At 38.1% G+C, this 17,632-nt stretch overlaps 2 protein-coding genes across 2 annotated transcripts; one reads left to right on the top strand and one right to left on the bottom strand.

Annotated features, from left to right (window-relative positions):
• The first annotated feature begins 240 nt into the window (after positions 1-240).
• On the top strand, positions 241-1,448 carry LOC149602744 (uncharacterized). The gene is made up of 2 exons (XM_089860235.1): positions 241-496; positions 585-1,448. The coding sequence occupies exons 1-2, from the start codon at positions 285-287 to the stop codon at positions 1,258-1,260; spliced, it is 888 nt and encodes a 295-aa protein (XP_089716361.1). The 5' UTR covers positions 241-284; the 3' UTR covers positions 1,261-1,448.
• Positions 1,449-1,719: 271 nt separating this feature from the next.
• Positions 1,720-17,626, bottom strand: LOC149602743 (uncharacterized). The gene is made up of 7 exons (XM_089860234.1): positions 17,558-17,626; positions 17,423-17,446; positions 17,275-17,346; positions 16,779-16,848; positions 16,637-16,737; positions 3,971-4,132; positions 1,720-1,827 (listed from the first exon to the last, which is right to left on the bottom strand). The coding sequence occupies exons 1-7, from the start codon at positions 17,624-17,626 to the stop codon at positions 1,774-1,776; spliced, it is 552 nt and encodes a 183-aa protein (XP_089716360.1). The 3' UTR covers positions 1,720-1,773.
• Positions 17,627-17,632: the final 6 nt, after the last annotated feature.

Genomic DNA, 17,632 nt, shown 5'->3' with positions numbered 1-17,632 from the left:
CAACGCCGTGACACCCGTAAACCGAGTTCCGAGGTCGAGAACGTCACCTACCGCGACTCGCGAGCCGAGGGCCAGAAAACCACCCACCCCAATTCGCAAGCAATCGAAGACGGCTTTAACAAAATTTTCTCCCTCTTCGAGTAACACTCATTCTGGATAAACCACTTCAGAGGTTCGCGCCAATCACCCGAAGCCAAAAGCCGAATCACTTACACCCCGAACTCTCTAGTGAACGAGAACTGAAGAAGCAACTCGTGCAGCTGCGCCTGGAAGCCGAAGTCGCAATGGCTGCCGAATTACAAGCTACGATCACGCAATTAAACACGAATCTACGGCGAAATAATAATTTTACTCCTCCCGTTTTCCGAGGGACACACGACGAAGATATCAACGAATGGCTGACTTGGTTTGAACACGTATGTAAAATCAACGGGTGGGACGACGATAAGAAGAGCGAACTACTCTGCGTCACGCTAGACGGCGATGCGAAAAAATGGTTTGAGACCCAGTTATCCCAATTAAATAAATGGCACTCATAGAACATGGCAACAGTGGAAAACTCAATTAACAAATACCTTCCGTAGCCAGAGCTTTCACGAGCTCTCCCATATTCGACTATTGCAGCGGACACAACAACCCCAAGAATCTTACGACCAATATTTTTATGACGTTCTTCTACTCTGCTCCCGTGTCGACCCAAACATGGCCGACAGCGACAAATTACGGCACCTTTTGCGAGGGTTACAACCCCAGTTGATAGAGAAGATGCTTGTGATGAACCCTACATCCCCATCGGACTTTCTTGAAAAACTACAAAGGCTAAGCCGAGCCTCGCTCATGACGCTACGACCCGACTATCCCTACAACCTCTTCACCAACTCCACCGGGTTTGCCACCAATCACGTCACCACCCCACCGATAATGGGCTATCCTCTTAACGCTATAGCCCAGAACCTGTTCGCGGCACCTGTAAGCTTTCTTCAAACAACACCGGAACCGAAAGCTAACGACGACGCCCTCGCTGACGCCATCAAAAAGATGACTATAACTCTCGAACGCATAGAAGACCAGCTTCAAGCACCCCGAAGATATATACCCCCACCAACTAGCCGTACCGAAACAGGATCACCTATTTGCTACTCATGTGGTCGCTCAGGCCACGTACAGAGAAATTGCCGAAACCAAAGCCGCTCCCGCGATCATCAGAACGACTACAATTTCTCAAACCTATTATTTATCTCAAATGAGATAAACCTTTAATTAAATATCGAAGAAAATGTAAAGGATTAAAATTGAGAGATGTTAGTCGAAGACATTTTATTTATTTATTTATTTTTTTGGAGGTTAATAATCAGAAAATAAACTCTATTTAGTTCGTAATGATTCTTACGTTGTCCTAGAAGCGCACCGGTGGAACGATATAGTATTCGACTGTAAGTTAAAATGTTGACACTCCATTTCGTCTTTCTCTTGTATAGTAACAAGCATACCAATGAAAATAGCACTGTAGAAATCAATATAGCAATCCATAACTGAAATAAAATGGAACTCACTACTGTTAGTTGTTCTAAATATAAATGATCATTTATAGAGGGGGACCTTTTCAGTGAAAGATAGTACGTTTCACAATTTAATAGTAAGAATACATACACCTAATTTAGAAATTTTTGTGCCAACATATAATTCATGTTAATTTCGTCTTTCTAACTTTGATATCATTGGTTGGTAGCAAAGCCCGCGCAAGGTGCAAAGCACCGCGAGATAGTTTATTCGTTAGGTAAAATTCGACACGCATAACCACTTGTCCCGTTCTTCCAAAAAACTATCCTAAATATGTTGAGAAACAAGAGGTTACAAGTAAACCCTTACAATTTTGTCGCGCTTTCTAATGTATTTTAGCAATGTATAATGAACTCCATATTGATATAATAGCAAAGGATAATTATTTCAAAAACTATATTTAGGCACTGTATAATTAATGCCTTACTTATATACAGTAACATTGCTAATTAATATTGAAATAGTATAAAGAATATCTCCTCAACAAAAGCCGAGATACAACAAACCCCAAAAAATCCTTATTTCTCAGCCTGTTACGGCTATAATGACAGGGAGCCGAACATAAAGAGGTCACACAAAAGACACGTGTCCTTGGAATGACCCATATTAGTTTAAAACACGTTTCCGCACAATTTAAATGAGATCATAGTGTTTAGCAGACGGCATAATGAATTTTAAACTTTTTAGGACGGTCTGAGACAAGGACTAGGCAATATCCCCGTCGGCGTTACAGCGTCACTTTCGGCGAAAATGAGCCAAATAACGATGAAACCGAATTAAAAATAACGATGAAACCGAATTAAAAAATTAAACACCGTTAGCGGAATGCAGTGAGCAACAAAAAATGTCGAGTCCGCACGTTTAATTACCGAAATTCAAAGAATAACAGCGAAAACATGAGAGTGGAGGTATTTTTAGTAAGGTCTCAAACACAGTTATAGAAAAGCCCCGTCATGAGTCCCGAGGAACAAACAATACGAGCTTTTCCAAGACCTATGGCAAAACGCTGCCAGTAGGTAAAACCAAAAGACGGCGATAACACGAAAAATAGTTTAAATCACTGAAAATTATGTTTGATTACCGTTAACGGAAGGCTTTAGAAGTCGTTATGTGCAAAAATCAAACGAAGCCAACTCGATCACGCGCTCAGCAAAAAAAAATCCTTATTTCTCAGCCTGTTACGGCTACAATGCGGCTCTGGAGCAATGAGATAGATCTCTATGAGATAGATAGAGTTACAATTCAAATACTCGCGTATGCGTATTTTATTTAACACGTTTAAAAACTATCTTGACAGCTTGTTACACAGATTATAGCAGCAGACGTTAATAAAAAAGTTCTTAGGGTGGCGCCACCCGTATTTGATAAAGATTCATGCTCGATAAAAGGTGTATTGCGAAACGTCGATCTCGAGATCTCACGTTGTGACTCTAGGTTTCATATATATATTCTATCTCATTGCTCTGGAGTAGTTTAAAGAGAGCGAAGGCGAGACGACGACGAAGGCGGAGCTGACGACGACGACGAAGGCGGAGCTAATCTTCCGTTTTTATGTCTTTTATGTCTCCGTAATATTTTTTCTCCATCATAGATGGCGACAAAATAAAAAAGCCACATTGATTAGCTCTAGTCGGGCACTAGTCGCAGCCCCCTGATTTCGGGCACTAGTCTGAGCCCCATTAATTCGAGCACTAGTCGCAGCCCCATTATTTCGAGCACTAGTCGCAGTCTCAATATTTCGGGTAATAGTCGCAGCCTGATTATTTCGGGCACTAGTCGCAGCCTCAATATTTCAGGTACTAGTCGCAGCCCCATTATTTCAGGTACTAGTCGCAGCCTGATTATTTCGGGCACTATTCGCAGCCAGATTATTTCGGGTACTAGTCGCAGCCTGATTATTTCGGGCACTAGTCGCAGCCTCAATATTTCAGGTACTAGTCGCAGCCTCAATATTTCAGGTACTAGTCGCAGCCCCATTATTTCAGGTACTAGTCGCAGCCTGATTACTTCGGGCACTATTCGCAGCCTGATTATTTCGGGCACTAGTCGCAGCCTCAATATTTCAGGTACTAGTCGCAGCCCCAATATTTCAGATACTAGTCGCAGCCCCATCATTTCAGGTACTAGTCGCAGCCTCAATATTTCGGGCACTAGTCGCAGCCTGATTATTATGTACTAATCACAGTCCTATTTTTTATGTACTAGTTTTTAATTCGTAAATATTTTGCTATTTGTATTCATAATTTTGAGTTGTATGGGTATATTGCCCTAAGTCGACTTAATAAAACGTAGGAAAAAAAAGTAAAAATAAAAAATTAAAATTGTATGAAGAGTGGAAATGATAGTTTCTCATCGACTCCCGTGAAACCCTTCCTTTTCCGATTTACTAAATGTCTTTAAGAATAATTACATTTTTACTGAAACATGACCATAATGGCTCTTTGCCTTCGGTATTTTGTTCGACGTTTCCGAAGAGAATTTTGAACTTCTGGCTGAACACAGTGCTCGTGAAGTCTATCAAGTCGATGTTCGTGGTGTCCGGTTTAATAGGAAATATGCAAATATCAGACATCTGGATGGAATTAAAATTATTGTAAAGACAAATATTATTTGAGTCTATAATGGTTAAATCATGATAATTTTAAAAATCTAAACAAGATAAAAGAAGCCTACTTCAGATGTAAAAATTGTGCTCGAAATTTTAAGGATAATATTAATAGTAATGAAATGAAATGGAAAGTTTTTGTTGTGTATATTAAAAACTAATTACATAGTTTACGAGATTACACACATTGAGATAAGTATAGTATTAAAAAATAAAGTTCATTTACAAATGGTCAGGGTCTGATGACTGTGATTTAACAAAGCTTGTAGGGATATTCAATCAATTTGGTTTTAAGGAAAAGAACGAATTTTGTCTATATTTTTACAAAATATATCAATTTTTGAGCAGTGCCGGTTATAATTTTGATCAATTCATGTAATTGGATTTAAGTATTTTATAGGTACATAAAATGTGGTAGTTATCGTTCTCAAGACTTAGTCTGGTAGTAGCAATTTTTGTTAAACATATATGTATTAACCGAGCTAGCTCGGCTTGAGTCGATCCGTGCCACCGTTTTTTCGACTCCAGCCGAGCTTATAAAAAGCTCAATCAACTCGGCCCGTGAACAGTCCTAATGACAGTTGGTGATCTTAGTTTCAGAGGATATGACAGTTGCCGAAATTGGATATCGAGATTGCACGATTTGGTCTAAACATAATTTTAGGGAATGAGAAGTGCCCATTGTATCTAAAGGCTTTTCGGTCAAAATGATTTAAAATATTGATATTTATAATTACAAATGAAATATAGCGTCTACTCAAATAAAGTGTTGTATTTGCTTAGTGAAAAAATTATAAAATCGGTTCAGTAGTTCTAGAGAATACCCTTATTTACAAATAAATAATACGTCTTTATATACATTTTCATTTTATCACCAAAAATGTTTTACTTACGTTTTTCATAATAAGGTCGTCTGTTGTTAGACCTCTGTCAGGGGAACTGCTATTTTGCTCGACTATAAATTTGTCCATGCGTAGTATATCAATTGTAGAACTAGAAAACACGTAGTTTTATATTAAAATAGATTAAAAATTCCGCAACCGATAATACAGGCAGAGAAATTAAAGCAAGATGATTAAAAGTTGGCGTTTGCCAACCCATTACAAAAAGTACCCTCGAGTTTTAGAAAGCTGAATACGGTTTTTGGCCTCTTATTTGCCTAAATGTAATGTAACATTAATCTAACTGTAATAACCAAGTGATTTTTTCCATTATCCGAAACCATAATTGTGATAGGCCTATCGGGGATACCTTCTAAGGCATAAGCTTTACTGTCATTACTTCATTCTTTCTTGTTCAGGTAAAGACGTTAGTTCACTGACAAAAAACACTGCGTTGACTTTGTCTTAAAGTGCTTTTTGATATAGGATTGCGGTGATCAGGGAGAGGGGCCAAGTGTACTCGAACTTTGTTACTAATCAAAATAGAGTAATAACAACGCTGACTTTTTGAACCTTAATTTTCCATTAAATTTTAACAAAAAGACTTTATATCTGGAACGGACTTAAGCTAGTAAGAACATAGGAACATAGTTTTACCCTCTGGTACCATCTTCTTTTGCCTCACTTAGGCTTGGACTTTAGAAATCATGGCTTCAATTTAAAAACTTTATTGCTATAGCAGATATATTTTAATATGTTCCGCACTTTTAAAGAATGCGAAACGTTTTCTCGGGAAAACATTTCAGAATTTAAAAATCATTCACCTAGTTTAAGAATTCTAATAGCGAAACTGAAGACGAATCACCAGTCAAATGAGATATAAAAAGATGGGCTAGCCCATAATTAAGCCAAAACGATAACGTATTCGCTATCAATACTTCTACTGCTACTATTTAATTAAAACTATTTGCCGCATTGATACAATGTAGATAATGGACATAATATAGACAAAGTGCGTCGTCTATAGAATCCTCGCCCGCTCGTTCCCATAAATATTACTTTGAACAATTTTGTTTGGTCGGTTGCAGAGCTTCTTAAGATCAGCACTACAGTACCTGGCGTCTTAGGCAAATTTTATTCTATGAATAACTGGAAGCACTGGAGCGCGTCCATTTTGAAATTTCAACTGTTGGAGACTTGAAGTTGTGAAAATATGGGCTTACTGATTTGGAAGTTAGGCCTTTTGACTCAATTAGCTTTTGACATAGGAATTAAAAAGACTAAGCGTTAGTTACTTGTGCATGTTAGGAGAATCATATTTATTTCATTTCGCTAATAAAGTATTCACTCTAAGAAATATTTGCTCCAACCTGAACAAATAATTGTGCAAAGCCTCAACACACTGGGAGCACACTTATGCGTGCTGTTTTGAACAGTAAATACAGGTACCAAAATTGAACACTAAAACAGTGTGCTAGGTTGAGCACTTTCGAGCTCATTGTTGAACACTGCGTGTGGTAGGATTTCTTCTTAGGGATGCAAAATTGAACAGTACAGTTAAAAATTTGGCACACATAATGTATCTGTTAATAGTAGTGTGCAGAGCGCTAAGCTTATCCTAATTAAATTAATCAACGAAAGTAACGAGATTTTACATCGAATAGAAACGAATTTAATAAGCTAAAGGTTTACATGTGTTTATAGTAAAAAGGTTACAGAGCGACTGACGGCTCGCCTTAGAAAGAGTAATAAAAACAAAAAGAGAGTTATAAAGTTCATCGCCGCGGGGAAACAACTTCGACATATAATACTGGATAGCTAATAGGGTAAGCCCGTTCGTCTGTCCACATTTAACACTTCCCCTTGGCGATGTTGTTTTAATCCACGCTTAATCCGAAACGTTCACAATGATGTTTCACGTGCGCTGCACCAAGAGGTTTTGTGAACATATCGGCTAGGTTGTTTTCCGTTGGGACGTAATTAAAAACAACTTTATTTTCTTCCACCAACTCTCTAAGGAAGAAATATTTTAAGTCGATGTGCTTGCTTCTGTCTGAGCAGATTTGGTTCTTGGCCAAACACATTGCTCCTTGATTATCAACATAGATATTGGGTGGTTCTTCAAATATGGATTTTACACCCAATTCAGCCAAAATGCTTTTTAACCAGAGTAATTCTTTGGTAGCTTCACACATTGCTAAGTACTCTGCTTCCACGGTTGATAGTGCGGTTGCCTTTTGTTTTCTGCTGCACCAAGAAACGGCAGTTCCTCCTATTGTGAAAATGTAACCGCTGTAAGACTTCCGGTCGGTTTTGTCTCTAGCCCAATCAGCATCACAGAACGCGACAAGGCCTTCCGATTTGTTCTCAAATGTCAATTTGTAGTCTTTCGTATTCTGGATGTAGCGTAAAACGTGCTTCACGCTATTCCAATGCTCTTCAGTATATCCTTTATTGAACTGACTTAGATACGTTGCGGCAAACGATAAGTCAGGTCTGGTTGTACCAGCCAGGTATAGTATACTTCCTATGGCTTGTCTGTAAGGAATACTTTTGTTTTTCGCCTCTTCATTTTTCCATTCCTCATCGGATAGTTTGTCTAATTTAACACCTGGGTCAAGGGGTGTTTTTAGTCCTTTGCAATTGCTCATGGCAAACGTCTTCAGAATTGACTCGGCATATGCTTTTTGATTTAATGATATCGACTCGTCTTCATTTCTTTCAATGCAAATTGATAATACATTTGCGGCAAAACCAAGGTCGTGGATTTCAAATGTATCTTCTAATTTCTTCACAAAGCGGTCGGCGGTGTTTTCGTCTTTGGCAATAATGAGAGTGTCATCCACGTAAAGCCCTACTATAATGCCATCTTCTAGGTTGTAGTAAATGCATGGATCTGTCTTCGATCTTGCCAAGTTACTTGTTTTTAGGAATGCGTCAAAGTGTTTGTTCCATTCACGCCCAGATTGTTTCAATCCGTACAAACTCTTGTGTAAGTGACATACCCAGTCCTCTTTTCCTTCTTCTTGAAATAGTTCTGGTTGTTGCATATATATATCTTCATGCAATGTGCCATTGAGGTATGCACCTGAAACGTCTATGTGTCGAATGATCCAGTTCCATTTAACAGCGAGAGCTATTAGGATTCTGAGACTTTTCATTTTCATTACTGGTGAATATGTGTCGGTGTAGTCTGTACCACTAACTTGTGAAAATCCCTTCGCCACAAGTCTTGCTTTGTATCTTTCAAGCGTTCCGTCTTAATGAAACTTCTTCCTGAATATCCATTTTGATCCAATAACAGTCCTCCCGTTAGGTCGTGGTACTAATGTCCAAGTTTTATTATTGTTCAGTGATGACATTTCTTCGGCCATTGCCTCTTTCCATGTCTTGGCGTCGTCTCCGGATATTGCTTCTTCAACGGTGCTTGGGTCTGGGTCACTGCATGCGATTTTGCAGTTTTCTTTTCTCTTTGCTATTCTTTCTGATCTTCTAAGTGGTTGTTGTCCTACTTCTGTCTTATCGTTGACCTCTGATCTTGGCAATGTTATATGAGTTTGTACATCAGTTATTGGTGTTGATGTCTTCCCCTGCAATGTAACGAGTTCTTCAATTGTATTGTTCATTTCAATTTCGTTTTCGTCTTCATCATCTTCATCTGAGTCGTCCGAGTTAGTCTTCCAGTCATTATCAACGAAAACGACTTCTTTGGGTTGTTCGTTTTCTTTTGGGATTACGTCTTTCTTCTTCAAAGGGTAGTGATTTTCTTCAAACATAACATCGCGGCTAACGAAGATTTTTTTAGTTTTAAAATTCCATAATTTGTAGCCTTTAACCCCTTCTGGATAACCAATGAGAACTGTTTCTTCTGCTTTTGGATCCAACTTCGTGCGTTTCTCTAATTTGCTCTTCACTGACCAAACACGGCATCCAAAAACTCTTAAGTTATCCAAGTTGATAGGTTTCCCGGTCCAACGTTCTTCTGGTATTTCGTTTTTGATAGCCTTCGATAGACATCGGTTTCTTAAATAAACTGCTGTATTCAATGCATCGGCCCAAAAGCTTCGCGGTATTTCTGATTCCAGTAATAGACATCTTGTCATATCCATCAGAGTCTGATTTGTTCTCTCCGCGACTCCGTTCTGCTGTGGTGTTGCTGGTATGGTCAATTGATGCTTTATACCGTTATTCTTCAAATAGTCGTCAAATTGTTTACTGCAGTATTCTCCCCCGTTGTCCGATCTCAGGGTGCTTATTTTGAATCCGAGCTGCGTTTCCGCGCTTTCCTTAAACTGCTTAAATTTGTCAAGCGCTTCGCTCTTGTTTTTCATGAAATACGCAGAGATGCGTCGTGAAAAATCGTCCACAAATGTAATGATGTATTTTGATCCGCCTTCAGACGTTGGTTCTATTTTACCCATGACGTCTGAGTGTACAAGCTCTAGTGGTCTTGTAGCTCTAGTTGCTTCGTTAGTCGGGAACGGCTTTCTTCTTAATTTTCCCAAAATAGAAATCTCGCATGATTTATCTTTAGACTTATCTCGAGGGTAATCTTCTTTGAATAAATGATGTAGCGCTTCAGCGTTTGCATGACCCATTCTTCTGTGCAAAAGTTCAGCATTAACTTCTTTTGTAAATTGAGCTGTTTATCTGAGAACTTCTTCTTCTTTGACTTTATATAGCCTGCCTTCACGTGTAGCTGTTAAGATGACTTGTCCATCTTGTTGTTTTATTTCCGCTATTCCATCTTTAAAAAGTATCGAATAGCCCATTTCTTCAATACGCCCTACGGAAAGGAGATTTCCATCCAATTCGGGTACATATAACACGTTTTCCAACTGAATGTTAAACGACGACTTGTTTCTTTTCGTACGGAATTCCATCTTTCCTCGCCCTTCGACGCGTATAACTTCTCTATTGGCAACTTCAACTGACGATTTAAACGTTTCGCAAAAGTTAGTCATATTCTCCCTGCGAGAAGACATATGATCCGTTGCTCCACTATCCAACAGCAGATACCAAACGTTCGAGTTAACTTCGGCTCCTTTCTTTGCATTTAGATAGAGTGCTTTATCGCAAACTAATGCGGTTTCTTCATTGGTGTCTGTCGTCTGACATTGAACCTTCTTCGCGGCGTTTTTCTTTCGTTCTTGAGTTTTTGATGCGACGTCTTCTTTTTGTACTTTGTCCTTATATTGCCTTTCGTAGTCGGGGCATTCGCTCGCTATATGGCCAAATTCGTTACAACAAAAACATTTAACAAAACGCGTATTTGTTGGCTTCTTCATCTTTCTGGGGTTTTTCTGGATTGTATTTTTACGGGTGACTAAAGCTTTTCCGCCATTAAGTCCTTCGACGCCATTTTGATTTTCTTCTTCTTCAAGTCTATCTTGCCGTTTCTCTTCAACAGCAAGTCTGGCTTTGACTATTTGCGTGGTTAAAGATGTCACATCATGCTCCAAATTCAAAATGAGATGCTCATATGATTTAGGAAGGCCCAATAACATAATTAACGCAACTTCTTTGTCAGTAAACCCGTATCCACATGCTTCTAATTTTCTATGCAAATCCATAATTCTAGCCAAATAGGTCTGCACCTTTTCTTCTGTCTTTTTATAAACATTGAACAAATCCCTCATGAGTTGCAAAATATGTAAAAGACCATACTTTGTGTGCATGTCGGCTAATGTGGTCCATGCAGCTGACGCTCTTTGGTGAATTCCAATGTCGTCCAAGAAATTGTCTTCAACCAGTAAAAATAACAGAGATATTGCTTTGTCATTAGTCTTCCTCTCGGCATCTGACATAGCAGGTCCGTAGCCAGGATCAATGGCTTCCCATAATCCTTTACTGATGAGTGCCGCCTTCATACGAATCGCCCATGAATGATAGTTCGCTTTCTCTGCTGACAAGCGAGTGATTTTAAATTCGTCTCCTTGCGTAGCCATCTTTGCTTTCTGTCTCGTTCAACTTCCTTGTTCCGAAAATTAACTTGAACTTCTTCACTTAGGATACTTCTAATGTGCTTCCACGCGCAACTGACGCGTACCTGGGCCCATAACCTGTTAATAGTAGTGTGCAGAGCGCTAAGCTTATCCTAATTAAATTAATCAACGAAAGTAACGAGATTTTACATCGAATAGAAACGAATTTAATAAGCTAAAGGTTTACATGTGTTTATAGTAAAAAGGTTACAGAGCGACTGACGGCTCGCCTTAAGGCCCGTTTTCAATCAACTTTTTCCAAGCTTTTCGCTGTGGCTTTTTTGGGAACTTTTGACGGGCTTTCGAAGATAAAAAATCTTCAAAAAAATTAAAACGGAAAAGCTGAAACTCGTATCGTTTTCAAACAAGCTTCAATTGAATAAAAAATTACAAGTGGGCGTGTTTTCATGTGTGTAGACGTCATTTTCTTTTCAAAACAGTCCTAAACCCGTAGCAAAACTGAACGCGCCAAAACTGTTTGAGCGGCAAAAGCTTAAAGAAAATGAGAAGCAAATATCAAACTCATTTAGATATCTGCTTCTCGAAGGTTTAAAGCCTGAAAAGACGAAAAGCTGAATTTGAAGCTTGTTTGAAAACACCAAGATTTTTTGCTTCGGCTTTCCGCTGCTACTTTTGAAGCAAAAGCTTCATTTTTGTTCAAAAAAATCTTGATTGAAAACGCGCCTTTAGAAAGAGTAATAAAAACAAAAAGAGAGTTATAAAGTTCATCGCCGCGGGGAAACAACTTCGACATATAATACTGGATAGCTAATAGGGTAAGCCCGTTCGTCTGTCCACATTTAACAGTATCAACATTCAACGGTATGAATGATAATTTGGAAAACTTATAGTGCCAGTTAAGGTGACAGTTTTGAATAGTTTAGTGGGCCATTATATCTCATATAAATGCAACCTTCGATATTTTGGTTGATTCCTTTCCAATGGACCGAATTCCCATTCAACCGGAACCAAAATGGGGAGATTCCATTAGATCGAACTCCCGCACCTTGGGCGGTTTACGAAAAGTGGTAAATAGCCTCCAGGGACTGCACTTGATGAAAGTGATCATTGTCATTTTTCTCCAACAATGATGGTGTAGAAAAAATATGAGTTTTAACACGATATGAGGTCTTACGTAAATATAAGGGAAAGGTGAAATACCCAATAATTCTTGACATTTCCTTTGATATTATTGTAAAATGATGTTTGTAAAGACCAATTTATATTTAATTTAGGGTAAATAAGCATGTTACAGTAACTTGTTGAGATATTATTGAACTTTTATGAAAGTTTTGTTAAATTTTTGAGGGTAATGTAATTGAAATACGTGAAAAACCTCAAAACGTATCAGGAAAACTGTCAAGATTGAACACCTTCTATGCCATTGCTTGTTTTTACTTAGTTCATTATTATTATTATTATTTTAATAGGATGCAAATTAATAACAACGGTAGCAGAGAGTGGCTCTGCATCAAAGAACTGAAAGAAGTACAAAGACAAGTAAACTTTCAACTATTTCGTAGTAGCCGTCAAAACTAAGTCTAACAAGATGGCGGATGGCCCTAACTGCGATATTGGACAACAAGGACAGAAAGTGAGGTCTGATAACTATTAAGCATGGAAGTTATTTTATCCAAATTTTGTTGAATGAACTGTTACAATGGTAGATTCTGACAGGAGATGAAAGAGGTCCACATTCAATAGCAAGTGCAGAAGTGCAGAGAAAGTTCAAATAAAGTCAATTGCCTTGAGCATAACTGAAGAGCTACGAAGCATACTCAGTGACGTCGTGAACAACCCAGTAGCGATATATGAAAGAAAACTGAAGGTACCTTTGAACCAAAAACACGTGCGTGGATATGAACGTTACAAAACGAGGTTTATGGCACGAAATATTGAGATGGAGAAAGTATGTACCTCTTTATCGGCAAAATTTCTTTAGTAAAGAAAAGCCTGGAAGAGGCTGGAAAGACTTTAGAGGGCCAAGACATCGTTTACAGGTTCTTAGGAGTTCGATCATTTTCTTATTAAGATCATGTACCTCAAATTTTTCAACTGAGTGACTCTCTGTTTACACCCGCGGTGGCCCATATGGACATGAGGGGTTGTTGCGGAAAGCCACGAACCTGCTACTATTGTAAAAACCAAAATCCAGGGAATTATATCCAGGATTTCCCGGAAAGAAAAGGTACCCCAAAGTTTGAAACTATATGAGACTGCAGATAGAGCAGATCAATTCATTTGGAATTCATATCTTTGAGAGCGAACCGAAATTTCCATCTACTTTTTTACGAGAATTGAATGTACAGGTCCGCCCTGATGGCTTCAGCTTTTGACTCATAAATAACCAAACGTTCATGTCTCGGAACAATGGCACGCAACCTATCTAAGGTAAAGAACCCAAGGCGCCGTGTCCGCTCAAAGGAAAATAAAACAGCTATTTTTCATTTCTTCGTGGGAAAATAATTCTCTCAGCCCCACCTCGATTGTGTGGGGCCAAACGAGGATATGACGGGTTATTAGCCAAGAAGAAATAAGAATAAAGAGATTCGACTCGGAGTACCTAAAAAGAAGATGGAACCTTCGACAGTCCTGAAATCTTAAAAAGTCTAGTTCAAAAACCTAAGACTCGACATTAAAACCTAGGGCCGTCTTTCGTTCAAGGTTAAAGTAAGAGCGAATTCAGGATACCATAAGAACGTTGAAACAAGGCAATGATGGCGCCATGAAGTCATACTTTTCATAATATGAGGGACGGGCCTATATTTTTGGGAATACGAAAAATGGAGTCTCCTAGGTCAAGGAGTGTTGGTGTCGGTGTAAAATCGTTAATGATGAACTGATATGTTTAAATAGAGTGGTTATAAAGAATATATTTTTCTAGAGACCCAGATTTATCTGGGAAAAGTCAGTACAACCAGGAGTTCATAATAACCCCCCTTCGGGGGGAAGTATGAAACTGGCCATAGAGCTAGTGGTAAAAATCGCGAACAACAAGATTCTGTCGTTGTGCATAGAAAGGATTAGCCTGTTTATGGACATACAACCTTACAGTATATCGTAGTGGTATCTATGCTCCTTGGTCTTCGTTCCAAAACTTCCGTTGGCTGGGATCTCCGTCGACAAGAAAAATAGCGATATGGCGGACGTAGAAACACGTTTCAATTCTTATATTAAAAATACTGCGAATAAATTTCTCCAAACCATTTTAATTTAACCACGGAATTCTCACTCACACATATCACAACAAAACAATATTGACGATAGTTTGCTTGTTTTGTAGAAAACTAGAAACCCCGACTAAAAGCCACCTTCTTAGCCAAGGCTTAATTTACACCGTTCTGACAGAAGCAGACGTGAGCCAGTTTCGCTCCCAAAATCACAAGATAAAAATAGTGCTAAACCGTGTTAAATTAATATTCAAGTAATTACGCCGGATTATATAAAACCATATTAGCAGAAGGGAATAAGAGAGAAGGGAGACATTAGAGCCTGCTATGGTAACGGGAGTCTGACCAACCTCAAGAAAACCGCGAAAACTTTGCGCAAGTACACAGCTTTTAACCTATTTACTGCAAATATAGTTCTTTAAGTTCTCCGAGTCCGCGGTATCAGGCGGCCTATTTGTCTGCTAGATTTTCATTCTCCAAAGGCTTAGGGCTGTCGATGTTTCGTTCTTGTGTAATTATAACCTCAAGTATGCTTTTTATTGAAACTAATTTTTACATTTTAATATTAATTCAGAATAATTAGTTTTCATCTATTTATTACCTTCAAATTATCTGATTTTGGTATGTTCTCAATTCCCGTGCATCTAAATTAACTGCACAGCTTGATTTAGTTTATCAACATGAAACTCGGCCATTTTTATCTCCTTCACAATGTAAAGTTGTAAACAAAACTACTTTTTTACGTCAACCGAGACGTCACCTTATCTGATGTCACAGCTAAGACAGAAGTTAGATAGCCAATCAGTGAAGGGTAGTTGATTTGAGGTTAGTAAGACTGTTGTTACGAGTGTAAAGCATTATGGAGATATAAAGTGTGTCCCTTCTCTCTTATTCCCTTCTGATATTAGTTTATTATTATTCAGTTTAAGTTAAGTTAGTCATAGTTCTTCATTTCGGTAAAGCACTCTTACTGTTGTTACATACTGGTTATAACTACAAACAGTCGAACACGTTCTACTACAATACTAGGTTACTAGCGCGAAACACGAGAGGCACATCCTGAGGGAGACTGATAGAGGCCCGATAGAGGAGTGATGCATTATCACTAATTCAGTCTAATCCTAAACTCGGGTTAGGTGCAAAGGTTCTTTATCTATATCATGTGATTATAGCGAAGATAACTGTTCAGTTCAGTTCAGTTCCAACAAACCGGAAGTGTGTAAGTTAATGCGCGTGGGCGCTAAAAATTGGGTAACTATTTCTTTGGGAGTTAAGCGGTGTATAAATCCTCTGAGCTTTACGGCGAAACTTTGTTGTTACGGGCTTTTTAACCAGTTTCGTACTTCGGGTTATTATGAACTCCTGGTACAACGGATTTCTCGGCCCTTTGCGGAGTGTCTATTTTGCCCCGAAAATCGGGCAAATAGTGTCGCGCTATTTGGCCCCGATTTTCGGGGCTAAATAGTTCAGAACTGCTTGGGACACTATTTTGCCCCGATTTTCGAGGGTAAATAGCCTTGGCCGCGCGGGGTGTGCTATTTACCCCCGAAAATCGGGGCTTTGAATATTCGGGGGCAAATAGCACGCCCCGCGCGGCTAAGGCTATTTACCCCCGAAAATCGGGGCAAAATAGTGTCCCAAGCAGTTCTGAACTATTTAGCCCCGAAAATCGGGGCTAAATAGCGCGACACTATTTGCCCCCGATTTTCGGGGCAAAATAGCAACGGCCTGACTTCACGGTATCAGGGGACAATGTTACCATTCCACGTTCTTATGGTATAGACAACAACAGGAAATTTCTATATTATTAATAATATTCTGCGTATCGTTGGGCAATTAGGCATCAATTATAATCGATTCAAATAATTAGAAATATCCTTTCTATTTAATATAATAAATAACTTTGTTAACTGTTCTAAGCTTTTAGCAAATGTAAAGCTGTTAACGCAACAAAATAAACTAATGACGTATCTATTTATAACCAGTTGAATCTAATATACCGAATTAAAAACTCGTACAATCTCCTCTATTAATCGCCAGACATTTTTGACAATCGAAAAACTTCATTTCTGAAAAACCTTAAAAGTATAATGGAGGAATCGTGATGAGCTATTTCAAGCAATGATTACGTAATATATAACTTCTAAGGCTAAGAAAAATCGTGTTATTTATATTTTATATACAATTTTTCTTTTCAATGTTGTTTTATTATAATTTTTGTTTTACTTTAATTGGTTTTAGACCTTATTTTAACTTAATACTCTGTATTCCTGTGGATAGCACCAACAAAGTGTTGATATACAGGGGAAATAAACTAGAATTGAATAATGACGAACGCCCCCTGGATTGTATCAACAGACACGTCCGTCACATACTTCATTCCGAAAAGAAAAAGTAACGAGTTGGAAAATGATTGACTTATATAGTTATACGTACTTTGGTAATTTTTCCTTGAGTTTCAGATAGAATTTTCCGAAAGGTCCTGGAGCTAAGATCGTAGTTAGGTTCTCGTGGAACAATCCAAAGAAACCGGCAAGCTAAAAAAAATCCCAATTTGGTTAGTTCGAATTATTATTACTCAATAAGCATATAGGTACCATAACGGAATTAAGCCGTAAATTTGGCTCCTCTTCGTCCATGTCGCAAAACTGCAGCGTTTAACAATAAAATTTATGAAAGACTGAATTTCACTTTCATAAAATGCAAAATTCAACCTGAACGGCAGAAAAATATCACACAATAGATTGATTCAATTTTGAAAATAGAATTTTTTTTAAAGATTTCATTAAATTTAATTCAACCGTGGATAAGAGTAAACCAAAATAGATTAAAGCACTCAGCGTGGAACGGATAACCATTAACCCTTTTGCCGAATTTTTTTACAAAATGAGAACTGATGTTTGAGATTAAAGGGATAATAGCACATAACTCCATAATAAGAATCAAAATACACTTTATTAATGCAAGTACGAAGCTAAGGCTTTCATAGAATTTTGGAAAAGAAAACAGTTGTTTTAAATAGACGATAATTGTTTATTTTTTATGGAATTTTAAGCTCGTTCTTATTAACTTACACTTTTCAACTTAATGACGATGGATATTATACGTAACCTTTTTAATTGTTCTAAGCTTTCATGAAATATCAACTGTTAACGCATCAAAATAGCCAGAACCAATGACGCGTTCTAGGTCACTAATTATAGCCCGTTGAATCTAATATACCAAATTCAAAACTCCTACAATCTCCTAAATAACATGAATGACTAACAAAATTACCTAGGACGGCAATTAAGGGGTAACAGTGTTGTCAAGCTCATGATTGGTTCAAAAGATATACCAAGGCTTACATTTTCTAACACAATTTTCAAATTCATGACAGGCGCTCAGTATGATGACATTTAAGAGTTCATTATTACTTTCCGCCATTTTAAA

This window comes from Phalangium opilio, unplaced genomic scaffold (genome assembly GCF_054372755.1).
Source record: "Phalangium opilio isolate 3A_F unplaced genomic scaffold, DU_Popi_V2 ptg000352l_1, whole genome shotgun sequence".
In the NCBI taxonomy this organism is placed as follows: Eukaryota; Metazoa; Arthropoda; class Arachnida; order Opiliones; family Phalangiidae; genus Phalangium; species Phalangium opilio.
Note: the sequence above shows the minus strand (reverse complement) of the source record. Positions and strands in the feature narration are given on the sequence as shown.